The sequence below is a fragment of the Mustelus asterias genome, unplaced genomic scaffold (genome assembly GCF_964213995.1).
Source record: "Mustelus asterias unplaced genomic scaffold, sMusAst1.hap1.1 HAP1_SCAFFOLD_2298, whole genome shotgun sequence".
In the NCBI taxonomy this organism is placed as follows: domain Eukaryota; kingdom Metazoa; phylum Chordata; class Chondrichthyes; order Carcharhiniformes; family Triakidae; genus Mustelus; species Mustelus asterias.
Window position 1 is genome coordinate 1 of NW_027592243.1, and position 16,704 is coordinate 16,704.

General features: G+C 48.5%; 1 protein-coding gene across 1 annotated transcript; it reads left to right on the forward strand.

Moving 5' to 3' along the window:
• Positions 1–4,935: 4,935 nt before the first annotated feature.
• Positions 4,936–11,562, forward strand: snapin (SNAP associated protein; the record flags this gene model as incomplete). Its single annotated transcript, XM_078207411.1, has 2 exons — positions 4,936–5,124; positions 5,365–11,562. Coding segments are annotated over 2 exons (291 nt in total), but the record flags the coding sequence as incomplete, so codon positions are not given.
• Positions 11,563–16,704: the final 5,142 nt, after the last annotated feature.

Sequence of the window (16,704 nt, forward strand, 5' to 3'; positions counted from 1 at the left end):
CTGGCGCTGAGAAGCAGCAGTGTTAACCACTGTGCCACCAATTGCTATAAAAGATCCCTAATGTCGGTGGGATTACTCCCGGGGCAAAACGTCCAAACCTCACACTTATGTCAAGACAGAAAGATTGCTGGGGTCCAGCCTGGTTCCTAATAAGATTTGGGATTTTAATCCCGGGCTTTAACTCTGCTCAGATCAGGGACAGGCCAAACAGTTCAGGACATTTATAATTTAGACCATAAGACATAGGAGCAGAATTAGACCACTTGGCCCATCGAGTCTGCTCCGCCATTCAATCATGGCTGATATTTTTCTCATCCCCATTCTCCTGCCTTTTCCCCATAACCCCTGATCCCCTTATTGATCAAGAACCTATCTATCTCTGTCTTAAAGACACTCAATGACCCGGCCTCCACAGCCTTCTGCGGCAAAGAATTCCACAGATTCACCACTCTCTGGCTGAAGAAATTCCTCCTCATCTCTGTTCTAAAGGATCGTCCCTTTAGCCTGAGCTTGTGCCCTCTGGTTCTATTTTTTCCCACTAATGGAAACATCCTCTCCACGTCCACTCTATCCAGGCCTCGCAGTATCCTGTAAGTTTCAATAAGATCCCCCCCTCATCTTTCTAAACACCAACGAGTACAGACCCAGAGTCCTCAACCGTTCCTCACACGACAAGCTCTTCATTCCAGGGATCATTCTCGTGAACCACCTCTGGACCCTTTCCAAGGCCGGCACATCCTTCCTTGGGTACTGGGCCCAAAACTGCTCTCAATACTCCAAATGGGGTCTGACCAGAGCCTTATACAGCCTCAGCAGTCCATCCCTGCTCTTGTATTCTAGCCCTCTCGACATGAATGCTAACATTGCATTTGCCTTCCTAACTGCCAACTGAACCTGCACATTAACCTTAAGAGAATCTTGAACAAAGACTCCCAAGTCCCTTTGTGTTTCTGATTTCCTAAGCATTTCCCCATTTGGTAAATAGTCTATGCCTCAGTTCCTCCTTCCAAAGTGCATAACCTCACACTTTTCCACATTGTATTCCATCTGCCACTTTGACCACTCTCCTAACCTGTCCAAGTCCTTCTGCAGCCCCCCTGCTTCCTCAATACGACCTGTCCCTCTACATATCTTTGCATCATCTGCAAACTTAGCAACAGTGCCTTCAGTTCCTTCCTCCAAATCGTTAATGTATATTGTGAAAAGTTGTGGTCCCAGCACTGACCCCTGAGGCACACCACTAGTCACCGGCTGCCATCCTGAGAGAGACCCCTTTATCCCCACTCTCTGCCTTCTGCCAGTCAGCCAATCCTCTATCCATGCCAGGATCTTACCCTTAACACCATGGGCTCTTAACTTATTTAACAGCCTCCTATGCGTCACCATGTCAAAGGCCTTCTGGAAATCTGAATAAATCACATCCACTGGTTCTCCTTTATCTAACTTCCTTGTTACCTCCTCAAAGAACTTTAACAGATTTGTCAGATATGACCTCCCCTTGACGAAGCCGCGCTGACTCAGTCCTGTTTTATCATGCACTTCCAAGTACTCCGCAATCTCATCTTTAATAATGGACTCTAAAATCTTGGCAATGCCCGAAGTCAGGCTAACCGGCCTATAATTTCCCGTCTGCTGCCTCCTTCCCTTCTTAAACAGCGGTGTTACATTTGCTACTTTCCAGTCCTCTGGGACCCTCCCTGCCTCCAGTGATTCCTGAAAGATCACCACCAATGCCTCCACAATTTCCTCAGCTATCTCTTTTAGAACCCTGGGGTGTAGTCAATCCAGTCCAGGTGATTTATCCACCTTCAGACCTTTCAGTTTCCCCAGAACCTTCTCCTTAGTGATGACCACTGCACTCACCTGTGCCCCCTGACTCTCCTGGAGCTCTGACATCCCACTGGTGTCTTCCACCGTGAAGACTGATGCAAAGTAACTATTCAGTTCCTCTGCCATTGCTTTGTTTCCTATTATTACTTCTCCAGCCTCATTTTCCACTTGTCCAACGGCTATTTTTGCCTCTCTTACCTTTTATATATTGAAAAAAACTCTTCCTATCTTCTTTTATATTACTAGCTCGCTTACACTCATATTTCATCTTCTCCCCACTTATTGTTTTTTCAGTTGTCCTCTGCTCGCTTTTAAAGGCTTCCCAATCCTCTGGCTTCCCACTAATCCTCGCCACTTTGTCTGCTTTATTTTTTGCTTTTATGCTGTCCTTGACTTTCCTCATCAGTCATGGATGCCTCGTCCTCCCCTTAGCATGTTTCCTCCTCCTTGGGATGAATTTCTGTTGTGTCTCCCGAATAACCCCCCAAAAACTCCTGCCATTGCTGTTCCACTGTCTTCCCTGCTGGGCTCCCTCTCCAATCAACTCTGGCCAGCTCCTCCCTCATGTCTCTGTAGTTACCTTTATTTAATTCTAATACCGTTACATCTGATTCCAGCCTCTCTCCCTCAAACTGCAGGATAAATTCTATCATGTTGTGGTCACTGCTCCCTAAGGGTTCCTTCACCTTAAGTTCCCTAATCAGGTCTGCCTCATTACACATCACCAAATCCAGAATTGCCTGTTCTCTCGTAGACTGTCACAAGCTGCTCCAGAAAACCATCTTAGACATTCCACAAATTCCTTTTCTTGGGATCCACGACCTATCTGATTTTCCCAGTCCACCTGCATATTGAAGTCCCCCATGATTATTGTAATTTGCCTTTTCTATTTCCTGATTTATTTTCTGCCCCACATCCTGACTACTGCCAGGGGGGTCTGTACATAACTCCCATCAGGGTCTTTTTACCTTTGTGATTCCTCCACTCTACCCACAGCGATTCAATGCCTTTTGATCCTATGTCGCTTCTTGCTATCGATTTAACTTCATTCCTTACGAACAATGCAACCCCACCCCCTTGGCCCATCTGCCTGTCCTTCTGATAGGACACCTATCCTTGGATATTTAGATCCCAGCCCTGATCCCCTTGCAGCCACGTCTCTGTGATGCCCACAACATCGTACCGGCCAATTTCAGTGTGCCCAACAAGCTCATTTACCTTGATTGATATACTGCACGCATTGAGGTCCAACACCCTCAGTCCCGCATTCACCACCTCCCTTCTCATTCCTGTCACCTTTTTTGCTCTGCCTGAGGTTAGATTCCTGCCACCTTCTATACTCTCTGTTCTATTACATGGTCTGGAAACTTTACTAACCTCTCCTGAGCCCTCGGCTCCTTTAACTAGGTACCGCATGGTAGGTTGTTGCATAAGGTTAAATCTCACGGGATCCAGGGTGAGGTATCTAAATGGATACAAAATTGGCTTCTGTCTGGTTGTAGAGAGTTTTTCAAACTGGAGGCCTGTGACCAGCAGTGTGCCTCAGGGATCAGTGCTGGGCCCACTGTTATTTGTCATTTATATTAATGATTTGGATGAGAATATAGGGGGCATGGTTAGTAAATTTGCAGATGACACTAAGATTGGTGACACAGTGAACAGTGAGGAAGGTTATCTCCAATTGCAACAGAATCTTGATTAATTGGGCCAGTGGGCTGACGAATGGCAGATGGAGTTTAATTTAGACAAATGCGAGGTGATGCATTTTGGGAGATTGAACCAGGGCAGGACTTACTCAGTTAATGGTAGGGCATTGAGGAGAGTTACAGAACAAAGAGATCTAGGGGTACATGTTCATAGATCCTTGAAAATGGAGTCACAGGTGAACAGAGTGGTGAAGAAGGCATTCAGCATGCTTGGTTTCATTGGTCAGAACATTGAATACAGGAGTTGGGACGTCTTGTTGAAGTTGTACAAGACATTGGTAAGGCCACACTTGGAATACTGTGTGCAATTCTGGTCACCCTATTATCGAAAGGATATTATTAAACTAGAAAGAGTGCAGCAAAGATTTACTAGGATGCTACCGAGACTTGATGGATTGAGTTATAAGGAGAGACTGGATAGACTGGGACTTTTTTCCCTGGAGCGCAGGAGGCTGAGGGGTGATCTTATAGAGGTCTATAAAATAATGAGGGGCACAGATCAGCTAGATAGTCAATATCTTTTCCCAAAGGTAGGGGAGTCTAAAACTAGAGGGCATCGGTTTAAGGTGAGAGGGGAGAGATACAAAAGGGTCCAGAGGGGCAATATTTTCACACAGAGGGTGGTGAGTGTCTGGAACAAGCTGCCAGAGGTAGTAGTAGAGGCGGGTACAATTTTGTCTTTTAAAAAGCATTTAGACAGTTACATGGGTATAGAGGGATATTGGCCAAATGCTGGCAATTGGGATTAGTTTAAGGGTTTTAAAAAAAAGGGCGGCATGGACAAGTTGGGCCGAAGGGCCTGTTCCATGCTGTACACCTCTATGACTCTACAACTAGTTGAAAGTCCTCATCGTTAACCTGCACTTCTATCCTCTCCTTTAACTTTGATTCAGCCAGAACTGAAAGTTCTTTCCCTGCTACAGACCTAGCTCCTCTCGTTCACCAGATTATCACATGACCCTGTCATTCTAAACCCATCTATTCCTTTAATAGAAACCCCCCCAGGGGACCTTTTTCTCTAAACAAAAGTTCATTAGCTCTCTCTTATGCGAAACGAGTAATGATCCTGCTTTCCCAGCATCTGAGCTGCATACCGACTGCCTGTAGAAACAAAACAATCTTAAAATGTTCCCCTTAAACATAACATATATATATATTTATCTCTATAAATAACTGCTAGTATCACAGCAGCATTAGCTGGTCTTGGGCAGAAATGTTGCAATTTACCTCGGTGCTCTGAGGACGTGAAGATATCAGAGTTTCCCTTCCTAATGGTGCGCTTCACGTATTTGGCAGGAATGAAAAATTGTTATCTAAAGTGGTAAACTCCCAGTCTGTCTTCATATCTTTGATACTGCCTTGAAATTCATTCTTTGTAAACCGGTTGAAGGATTGATTATTTCCCCCCCGAGTTTTGGCAGTGTTTTTGAAGCCAGTTGTTTGGGTTTGTCATTTTTATATCTGTTCAGAATTGTGTAGGATTAACGAAGACCAGAAAATGTCACTTGATCTGGATCCATATGTTAAAAAGTTGCTGAATGCCAGAAGAAGAGTGGTGCTAGTCAACAACATCTTACAGAATGCACAGGTAAGAACAGCTGGCAATGATACCTGGACTTATTAATTCAGAATCTGAAGAGCTGCCGCCTTCTGTTGTACGTACAACAGATTGAAAGGTTTCAGTGGGCACAGTGATGGCTTTGAAAGGCGACTGTTGCCCCCCCCCCTCCAAGCCTGTGACCGTCTAGGCCGAGTAGAAAGTTTAATCGTTCATTTCCTTACCCAGACTGACACTACATTTTAACAATCACCTTTGAACTCTTGATAGGAGCGACTCAGACGGTTAAACCATAATGTCGCTAAGGAAACCGCTCGTCGCAAAGCCTTGTTAGAGTCGGGGATACTTCTTCCTGGTTCTCCAAGCAAATGAAGAAACCTTATGAAGAGCTGAGATATTACAAACTGATGGGAGTTGGGCGAAACTGTATGATCTCTATCTGGATTGCGATGTTCAAAGCATAGCAACCAAGGCTGAACTGGAGAGCTCGCGTGGAGAAGAGAGAGGAAAGCTTCAAATGTGTCAGGATAGCACAGACTTCTACAATTCCCAATCTCTGCTGCCGATTAATAACAATTCTATAACTGATTGGGAACCTGTGGTACAGTCAGGTCACTATCTTTCCAGCTCTTTAATGCTTGGACAAGCTTGAATTATGGAACAATTTAGAATCACTGTATCCTGCTTAAATCTAACAACCAATGAAGTTTCTTAAATGTTAATTGTTTTTGAATAATGTTACGTATCAGTCAGACTAGAGACATTTAATTCCTGCGGCTTCCGGGTAATTAATTTTTTAATCGACTGCCCTGACATTGCTAAGATGTTAATGTTTAAAGTGCTTCCTGTTACTGATCCAGAAATGGAACCGGGCAATGTCCTTACTGAGAACCCATGTGCTTCTATTCTCCCTACGCACTTAAACCGATGCATCAAACTGATGATGCCTAACCAAATCTCTATCTGACTCGGAGCGAGGGTCACTTGGGCACAAAGATCTTTCCACACCTGTTCACAAATGAAAAATACAATAGCATGTTGTGATGCAAAATGTCCCGTGTACAAAGTTATTTCAATATTCTGGTTCTTTCTTTCTGTCTGTTTCCCGTTTTAATAAGTTTTAACTTGTTTAATGAACCCTTTAATGGTTCAGTAAACATAGAAAATAGTTGCAGGAGGGGGCCACTTGGCCCTTCGAGCCTGCTCCACCGTTCATTATGATCATGGCTGATCATCCAACTCCGTGTCCTGATCCTGTTTTCCTCCCATATCCTTCGATCACTTTAGAGCTACATCTAACTCGCTCCCGAAAATAATCTAACTTTTTTTTGAAAGTAGTCTAACTTGTTGAAAATCGTTAGATGGAGGGCTTTGGGCTGCTCCTTAGCTCCTCAATTCTAAACGCTAAGGTTTGATCACATGCAGAGTTATGGAAAAATAGAATTCAGAAGTCCTCACACTTTGCTCTAATTTTTCATTCTGTAAATATCTAAACTTGTGGTTCTAATGAGCATCAGCGTTTAGCGCTTGGGCAGTACTTTCAACAGCAGTTACAAAGGACAAAGATTATTTTATTTACTAGACTGGAATTCAATTCAAAATGGAGTAGGCCATTGGCAAGTGACCCCTCTGCGTTATTCCCTAGGAAGAGTTTTAACAACACCAGGTTATTCCGTAGGATCATGGTGGATCTTCCACTTCACGTACATCTTCCGACATTATCCCCATCCCTTCATTTCCTTGAGTGCCCAAAAATCTATTGATCTCTTTGGCTTGAATATGTGAAAATAGGAGCAGGGGTAGGGCATTGGGCCCTCGAACCCGCTCTGCCATTCAGCTAGATAATGGCTGACCTATCTCAGTGCCATTTCCCACACCATCCCAATATTGCTTGATTCTTTAGTACCTAGAAATCTGTCAATGACTGCCTGCCTAGTAATCTGGTAGATAATTCCAAAAGTTCATCACCTACTGAGTGAACAGAATCCTCCTCATCTCAGCCCTAAATGAAACTTGGTGGCCCTTGCTTGTAATTAACCCCCTGCTCCAACGCCTTCCCTGCCAGGGGAATTGTCATTCCTGCATCTAGTCTCTTTAGCCCTGTAAGGAATTTTAGTATGCTTTGGTGAGAACACCTCCCGTTCTTCTCGATCCTCCATCAGATTCCACCTCATACTCCTCTCCAAGGAGGACAAGCCCAGCTTCTCCAACCCTAACCGTGTAACTAAAATCCCCTCGTCCCTGGACCCATTCTGGGAAGCCTCCCTCTGCACCTCCTCTAGTACCCATCACATCCTTCCTAAAGTGTGGTGACCAGAACTGAACACAATACTCTGGAAAATGGCAAACCAGAACTGTCCAAATGTTCAGTATAACATCCCTGCTTTTGCACTCAATGCCTCTATTGATGAAGCCTAAGATCCCCTTTGCTTTGTTATTCACTCAACAACATGCAAACCTTCTCCACTCGGGCAGATAGTCTTTGGGGACGAAGCCTGGCATCCTGACACTATCACTCCAAGTTATTCAGCTCTGCCTATGCTGTGTGTGTCTTGAGGTGAGGGTACTTGCAATACATGTTTGGTCAGCAGGAGGCAGTGTTGAGGGTGTCCATCCCCATGATTGTCCACTGGATTTCCTCTGTGAGGAGAGAGGTATGTAGCTCATGGAGTCTTGGACTGCTCCAACATACAGGCATAACACAAAGCAAGGGCCATTTAGCTACACAGTCGATAAAGTGACATTTGCGATGACCATTTCCAATGAGATAATCTAACCATCTCCCCATTACATAATAGCATTGCTATCGCTGACCTCCTCATCATCAACATCCTGATGGTTACCATTGTCCAGAAACTGAACTGGACTTGCCAGAAAAAGTGTGGCTAAAAGCACAGGTCAGAGACAAGTAACTCAAACCTGTTCACCCTCCATCTATTTGACTTCCCAAAGCCTGTTCACACGGGTCAGGAGTGTGATGGAATACTCTCCACTTGCCTGGATGGGTGCGGGTGCTTGACTGGCACACCTTTCAGAAACATTACCACCCTCACTTGATGAAGGAGCGGCGCTCCGAAAGCTCGTGATTCCAAATAAACCTGTTGCACTTTAACCTGGTGTTGTGAGACGACTTACTTTCAGGAAGGACAAGGGCAGCAGCTGTTTGGGAACACCACCACCTGAAAATGTCTTCCTTTCTCCTCCCCCCCCCCCCCCCCCCTCCCCCAAACTCGGTCAGCTGTCAGCAAGCACGTTCTCTAGGCCATCCTTTTTTCCTCACCGCCACTGAAATCACTCATAGAATTCATGCAGTGCAGAAGGAGGCCATTCAGCCCATTGAGCCTGCACCGACAATCCCACCCAGGCCCTAGCCTCATAACCCCCTGCTAGTCCGCTGACACTCAGGGGCAATTTAGCATAGGCAATCAACCTAACCCGCACATAGAATCACTACAGTGCAGGAGGAGGCCATTCAGCCCATCGAGTGTGCAGTGACCACAATCCCACTCAGGCCCTATCCCCATAACCCCGTGTATTTAACCTGCTAATCCCTTTGACACTAAGGGGCAATTTAGAATAGCCAATCAACCTAACCTGCACATCTTTGGACTGTGGGAGGAAACCCCCGCAAACACGGGGAGAAGGTGCAAACTCCACACACACAGTCATCCAAGACCAGAATCGAATCTGGGTCCCTGGGGCTGTGAGGCAGCGGTGCTGATCACTGTGCCACCCTCAGAGGCCACAGTTCCTTCACCAGAATCCCTTCATTTACAAAGTTAACTCCACTTTAAAAGAGGCAAATATAGATTCTGAAGTCAGTGCCACTGACATATTTATATACATGTGAGGCTCCAATGATACAAGCCTAGCCTGCCCAATGTTCCAACGCAGAGGGCAATGGAAGCTCAGTCACTGAGTATGTTTAAAACAGAAGATTGGCAGCTTTCTAAACAATGACATAAGGGGATAGTGTGGGACTGATCAGTGTCAGGAACCACGCGATGTTAATGTGTGAAGGCCTCTCAACTTGGAACACTGGTTCGTGGTTGTATATTCTGTTTGGGAATAGTGCGAGGAGTGATGTGAGAATAACCAGCCCAGTCATTGTGTAACAACTACTAAAGACTATTTATTAAACTGAAGATAACTGCTGCCATAAATGGCCTGCGGTCAATGAGTGTGACCGGATAGACGAGCCAGAGATGAATTGAGTCTAAACTTATTGTTGATCAGTATAAGCACCAACTATACAAGAATACAAAGGCACATAACTAATTACACTACACCATGTTAAACATTCAGCATAAAGATACAGAGGAGAATTACAGTGTGGAGATCTCCAGCTAAATCACCTCGAGGGAACGGGTATTACCTGGACCGAGGCAGCTGGCCAGGCCACCTGGGTGTAATGATTCTCTTGATTGTAGTCTCCTGGGTTACTCGCATCGCGGACGTTGGTTCATTTGACTCTATGCCAAAAGCGGGCAATTGGAACTAGCTTAGAGGTTTAAAAAAAAAAGGGCAGTGTGGACAAGTTGGGCCGAAGGGCCTGTTTCCATGCTGTAAACCTCTATGACCCCCACAAGTCCTTTTAGACCCTTTTATCTTGTGACATGGATAGTCTTGTGATGATTGCCCCTTTTCTTGGTTGCTTATCCCATTAACAGCCTGACTTTGCACTCTGTTCAGCTTGTATATTCCAGTGAGGCAGGTCCCGGCAAGTCTTAAAGCTGGTACAGCTCAACCATTTCCATCATTCTCTGGAATGGAGCCTCAGCAGCAGGGTCTCCTCCTCCTCCCGCTCTCCTCCTCCTCCCGCTCTCCTCCTCCTCCTGCTCTCCCCCTCCTCCCGCTCTCCTCCACCCGCTCTCCCCCTCCTCCCGCTCTCCCCCTCCTCCCGCTCTCCTCCTCCTCCCGCTCTCCCCCTCCTCCCGCTCTCCTCCTCCTCCCGTTCTCCTCCTCCTCCCGCTCTCCTCCTCCTCCCGCTCTCCTCCTCCTCCCGCTCTCCTCCTCCACCCGCTCTCCTCCTCCTCCCGCTCTCCCCCTCCTCCCGCTCTCCCCCTCCTCCCGCTCTCCCCCTCCTCCCGCTCTCCCCCTCCTCCCGCTCTCCCCCTCCTCCCGCTCTCCCCCTCCTCCCGCTCTCCCCCTCCTCCCGCTCTCCCCCTCCTCCCGCTCTCCCCCTCCTCCCGCTCTCCCCCTCCTCCCGCTCTCCTCCTCCTCTCACTCTCCTCCAGGTGCTTCAAAGAACAAAGTACAGCACAGGAACAGGCCCTTCGGCCCTCCAAGCCTGTACCAATCATGATGCCCTTTCTAAACTAAAAAAAACCTGTCCTTACTCGGTCTGTATCCCTCTATTCCCTCCCTATTCATGCACCCATTCAGATGCCTCTTAAATGTTGCTAATGTGCCTGCTTCCACCACCTCCTCTGGCAGCGCGTTCCAGGCACCCACCACTCTCTGCGTGGAAAACTTCACCCGCACATCTCCCTTAAACTTTCCCCCCTCACCGTAAACCTGTGCCCCCTTGTAGTTGACACTTCCACCCTGGGAAAAAGCCTCGGACTATCCATCCTATCTATGCCTCTCATAATTTTGTAGCCCCTCTTATCAGGCCTCCCCCTCATCCTCTGTCTTTCCAGTCAAAACAATCCTAGTTTATTCAACCTCTCCTCATAGCCAACACCCTCAAGACCAGGCAAAATCCTGGTGAACCTTTGCACTCTCTCCAAAGCTTCCACGTCCTTCTGGTAGTGTGGTGCCCAGAACTGCACGCAATGCTCCAAATGCAGCCTAACCAAGGTTTTATATAGCTGCAACACGATTTCCCAAGTCTTGTACTCAATGCCCCAGCTGATGAAGGCAAGCATGCCATAAACCTTCTGAATCACCTTGGCCACGTGTGTTGCCACTTTTAGGGACCTGCACGCCCAGATCCCTCTGTATGTTAATGTTCCTAAGGGTTCTGCCATTTACAGTATAATTCACACCTAAATTTGATCCTCCAAAATGCATCACCTCACATTTGTCCAAATTAAACCCCATCTGCCATTTACACAGAATCATAGAATCCCTACAGTGCAGAACGAGGCCATTCGGCCCATCGAGTCTGCACTGACCACAATCCCAGCCAGGCCCTATCCCCGTAACCCCACATATTTACCCTATTAATCTCCTGACACTAGGGTCAATTTAGCATGGCCAGTCCACCTAACCTGCACATCCTGGGACGGGGCTCTCCAGGTCCCGGCCACCCAGGGAATGTCTGCCAAGGGCGTCACAGGCAACGGGACATGCATCACAGCTGGACACCTCCACCTCTGTGCATCCTGGGGTAGCACCTAGAAGCAGTCGACAGCACAAAGTTGGAAAGTTGTAGTTCACAAGAGGGCACGGGTGAAGGTCAGTATTAGTCAGGGTTTGATAATCATTTATGTTAAGAGCCAATAAACTGTTAATTGCACATCATGCTGTGACTAATGTGTCTCTGATTCTCTTCCCCCCACACCCCCACTCCCTCCCCCCGCCCCCCCCCCCTCCCCCCCCCCCCCCCCACAGGGCTGTGTTCCCGACTCCCAAACATAGAAGTGCTGTCTGAGCCTTGGCGACTCAGCCCATGTTTCAGAGTGCCTGCCCTACCTTCCCCAACATCCACCAGACCCCTGGTGCAAGTGCCCCCCCATCTTGGCCAAAAAACTTGTATCCCCAACCCTTATGTGGGCCAGGGTGGCAGCGTGCATTCGGAGTACAGGTAGGAGTCAGACTTGAGTGCCACCAGGGGCAGGATCCCAGTGTGCACAACAGCGAGTCATCATCATCCACCAGCCTCCTACCAAGACTCAACCATTGCCAGCCCAGGCACATTAACAGGGTCAGATGTTTCTGGATGGTGGGATGACAGGAGTAGGGCAAGGGTGATGTGGTGGTTTGAGTGCCCAGGTCGGTTTGGAGGGGGAATGTCGGCTGCACTTGCTCCTGGGGTGTGGTGGATGTGTGGTGGTTGCAGCTCCCTCACTGCACAGCACCAGCTGGGTGAAGCGGGCTGCAATCAAGGCGTCCCTCGCTGCCCTTCCCTGCCGGACACCTGCCATTGCTGCCACCATCTTTCTTCCAGCTCTCCATATGGTGGGGTACCCACCTCACCCACTTGCCACGGCTCCTCCTGCTGCTCTCCCCGCTGCTGGGTGATGTTGTGAAGAGCGCAGCAAACGATGATGATGCGTGAGGCACACACAGGGTCGCACTGGAGGACCTCCCCAGAGCGGTCCAAGCAGCAGAACCGCATCTCCAGCAGGCCGATGCAATGCTCAATGACGGACCGGGTGGCTGCATGGGCCTCGTTGTAGCGGGTCTCCGCCTCAGTCTGTGACCTCCGCACAGATGCATCAGCCATGACCTTAGCAGGTAACCCTTGTCACCCAGTAGCCATCCTGGGAGCCTGGGCTGGTCTTCAAAGAGCCCAGGGATGTCAGATCACAAAGCTGTCATGGATACTCACTGTGTGGGTGGCACAGTGGTTAGCATTGCTGCCTCACAGCGCCAGGGTCCCAGGTTCGATTCCCGGCTTGGGTCACTGCGTGGACAAAGAACAAAGAACAGTACAGCACAGGAAACAGGCCCTTCGGCCCTCCAAGCCTGTGCCGCTCCTTGGTCCAACTAGACCAATCGTTTGTATCCCTCCATTCCCAGGCTGCTCATGTGACTATCCAGGTAAGTCTTAAACTATGTCAGCGTGCCTGCCTCCACCACCCTACTTGGCAGCGCATTCCAGGCCCCCACCACCCTCTGTGTAAAAAACGTCCCTCTGATGTCTGAGTTATACTTCGCCCCTCTCAGCTTGAGCCCGTGACCCCTCGTGATCGTCACCTCCGACCTGAGAAAAAGCTTCCCACTGTTCACCCTATCTATACCCTTCATAACCTTGTATACCTCTATTAGATCTCCCCTCATTCTCCGTCTTTCCAAGGAGAACAACCCCAGTCTACCCAATCTCTCCTCATAGCTAAGACCCTCCATACCAGGCAACATCCTGGTAAACCTTCTCTGCACTCTCTCCAATGCCTCCACGTCCTTCTGGTAGTGCGGCGACCAGAACTGGACGCAGTACTCCAAATGTGGCCTAACCAGCGTTCTATACAGCTGCATCATCAGACTCCAGCTTTTATACTCTATACCCCGTCCTATAAAGGCAAGCATACCATATGCCTTCTTCACCACCTTCTCCACCTGTGTTGCCACCTTCAAGGATTTGTGGACTTGCATACCTAGGTCCCTCTGTGTTTCTATACTCCTGATGACTCTGCCATTTATTGTAGACTCCTCCCTACATTATTTCTTCCAAAATGCATCACTTCGCATTTATCCGGATTAAACTCCATCTGCCACCTCTCCGCCCAATTTTCCAGCCTATCTATATCCTGCTGTATTGCCCGACAATGCTCTTCGCTATCCGCAATTCCAGCCATCTTCGTGTCATCCGCAAACTTGCTGATTACACCAGTTACACCTTCTTCCAAATCATTTATATATATCACAAATAGCAGAGGTCCCAGTACAGAGCCCTGCGGAACACCACTGGTCACAGACCTCCAGCCGGAAAAAGACCCTTCGACCACTACCCTCTGTCTCCTATGGCCAAGCCAGTTCTCCACCCATCCAGCCACTTCTCCTTGTATCCCATGAGCCTTAACCTTCTTAACCAACCTGCCATGTGGGACTTTGTCAAATGCCTTACTGAAATCCATATATACGACATCCACGGCCCTTCCTTCATCAACCGTTTTTGGAGTCTGCACATTCTCCCCGTGTCTGCATGGGTTTCCTCCAGGTGCTCCGGTTTCCTCCCACAGTCCGAAGATGTGTGGGTTAGGTTGATTGGCCGTGCTAAATTGACCCTAGTTTCGGGTGGATTAGCAGGGTAAATATTTGGGGTTATGGGGATAGGGTGGGATTGTTGTCGGTGCAGACTCGATGGGCCGAATGGTCTCCTTCTGTACTGTAGGGATTCTATGCATCAACCTGCATGATCTTCAGCTGAGACAATTTGGACATTCAGGGAGTGGAACCCCCTTCCAGTTGAAATTGCTGTGGCCCTGCATGTGGGGCCTGCAAGGTGATGTGCGTGCCATCTGCACAGTGCGGTTTGGAAAGAGCATCGAATGTTGGATTATTCTCATTGGCTGCAGAGATCCAGCACCACCACAATCCCTCATTTGGGCCAGAATCCCCACTTGTGGGAGCTGGCAACCCCACAATCCATGGTGCCATTAAGGTTGAGATTCCCATTATGACAAATGCTGGCACAGATTACGCAGGTTGGTGTGCAGCCGTGGGCAATGCGCGCCCTTGAGCCATTGTCATGTGTGTAACTGCAGCATCTGTTACAGGCATGTGTTGCTGGTCCGTGTCACAGGGCAGGTACAGACTGCAAAGCAGCACCAGATGTGAGCCCAGTGACAGCAGATTCCACGCAGTCCCTGTCTGAACCTCTGCACCCTGGTCTGGAGCAGCAGCTGCTTCATCTGGTTAGGCCTCAGTCAGCATATGGTGCACTCCTCCCCCACCCCGGAACACCAGCACTCAGTCGAGTCCCTGACCACACCCTGCGGCAACACAATGCCACTGCAAAGTGCTGTGGAGGGGGTGGGTGAGCGGGAGCCCTCAAGGCTGCTTCCCACAGTGCTGCCCAGGAGGGAGGAGGGGAGGGAAGGGGAGCTTGATGTTGCTTCCACAGTGCGCAACAGCTGCCCAACAGGGCGGGGGGAGCAGGACTCCCCGACGGAACCTCACCCAGAGAACTGAGGAAACAGAAGCCCCCCCCCCCCCCCCCCAACATGGGCCAACACCTGGAGGAAGCCCACCAGGCATCTCCACGGCCTGCCTGCAACATCCCCCACACTCTGCTAGCAGCACTTACCACCTCTTGCCTGTTCAAGGCTGCCACTGTTCTCTTCCTGCGGGGAGCACTTCAGCAGTCACGGGCATTCAGCCTTGGATCTTCAGGTAAGCCTTCTCCAAGGCGGCCTTCACGACACACGACAGCGCAGAGTCGCTGAGCAGAGACTGATAGCCAAGTTCCGCACACATGAGGACGGCCTAAACCGGGATGTTGGATTTATGTCACATTATCAGTAACCCCCACAGCTTTCATAAGAGCATAAGAGCATAAGACATAGGAGCGGAAGTAAGGCCATTCGGCCCATCGAGTCCACTCCACCATTCAATCATGGTTGATTTCAACTCCATTTACCCGCTCTCTCCCCATAGCCCTTAATTCCTCGAGAAATCAAGAATTTATCAATTTCTGTCTTGAAGACGCTCAACGTCTCGGCCTCCACAGCCCTCTGTGGCAATGAATTCCACAGACCCACCACTCTCTGGCTGAAGAAATTTCTCCTCATCTCTGTTCTAAAGTGACTCCCTTTTATTCTAAGGCTGTGCCCCCGCGTCCTAGTCTCCCCTGTTAATGGAAACAACTTCCCTACGTCCATCCTATCTAAGCCGTTCATTATCTTGTAAGTTTCTATCAGATCTCCCCTCAACCTCCTAAACTCCAATGAATATAATCCCACGATCCTCAGACGTTCATCGTATGTCAGGCCTACCATTCCTGGGATCATCCGTGTGAATCTCCGCTGGACCCGCTCCAGTGCCAGTATGTCCTTCCTGAGGTGTGGGGCCCAAAATTGCTCACAGTACTCCAAATGGGGCCTAACCAGTGCTTTATAAAGCCTCAGAAGTACATCCCTGCTTTTGTATTCCAAGCCTCTTGAGATAAATGACAACATTACATTTGCTTTCTTAATTACGGACTCAACCTGCAAGTTTACCTTTAGAGAATCCTGGACTAGGACTCCCAAGTCCCTTTGCACTTTAGCATTATGAATTTTGTCACCGTTTAGAAAATAGTCCATGCCTCTATTCTTTTTTCCAAAGTGTACGACCTCGCACTTGCCCACGTTGAATTTCATCAGCCACTTCTTGGACCACTCTCCTAAACTGTCTAAATCTTTCTGCAGCCTCCCCACCTCCTCAATACTACCTGCCCCTCCACCTATCTTTGTATCATCGGCAAACTTGGCCAGAATGCTCCCAGTCCCGTCATCTAGATCGTTAATATATAAAGAGAACAGCTGTGGCCCCAACACTGAACCCTGCGGGACACCACTTGTCACCGGTTGCCATTCTGAGAAAGAACCTTTTATCCCAACTCTCTGCCTTCTGTCTGACAGCCAGATCTTGCAGAATCTCACCAGCTGTTCCGTCTGGAGACAATACACATCTCTTTAACCTGTGTTTAATGTTCCCTCCACCCACATTATCTGTACCTTTAAGACCTGGCTGGCTGTAGAGATTTGCATTCTAATTAGTATTCTGTAACTTGATTTCTGTGTCTCTGTGCACTGTTGGAGAACAGATTTCCACTCCATCTGACGAAGGGGCAGCGCTCCGAAAGCTTATGGTATTTGCTACCAAAGAAACCTGTTGGACTTTAAGCTGGTGTTGTGAGACTTCTTACTGTGCTTACCCCAGTCCAACGCCGGCATCTCCACATCAAGGCTGCCACGCCAGGTTGCGACTTTTAAATACCTAGTATGATATATATAAATG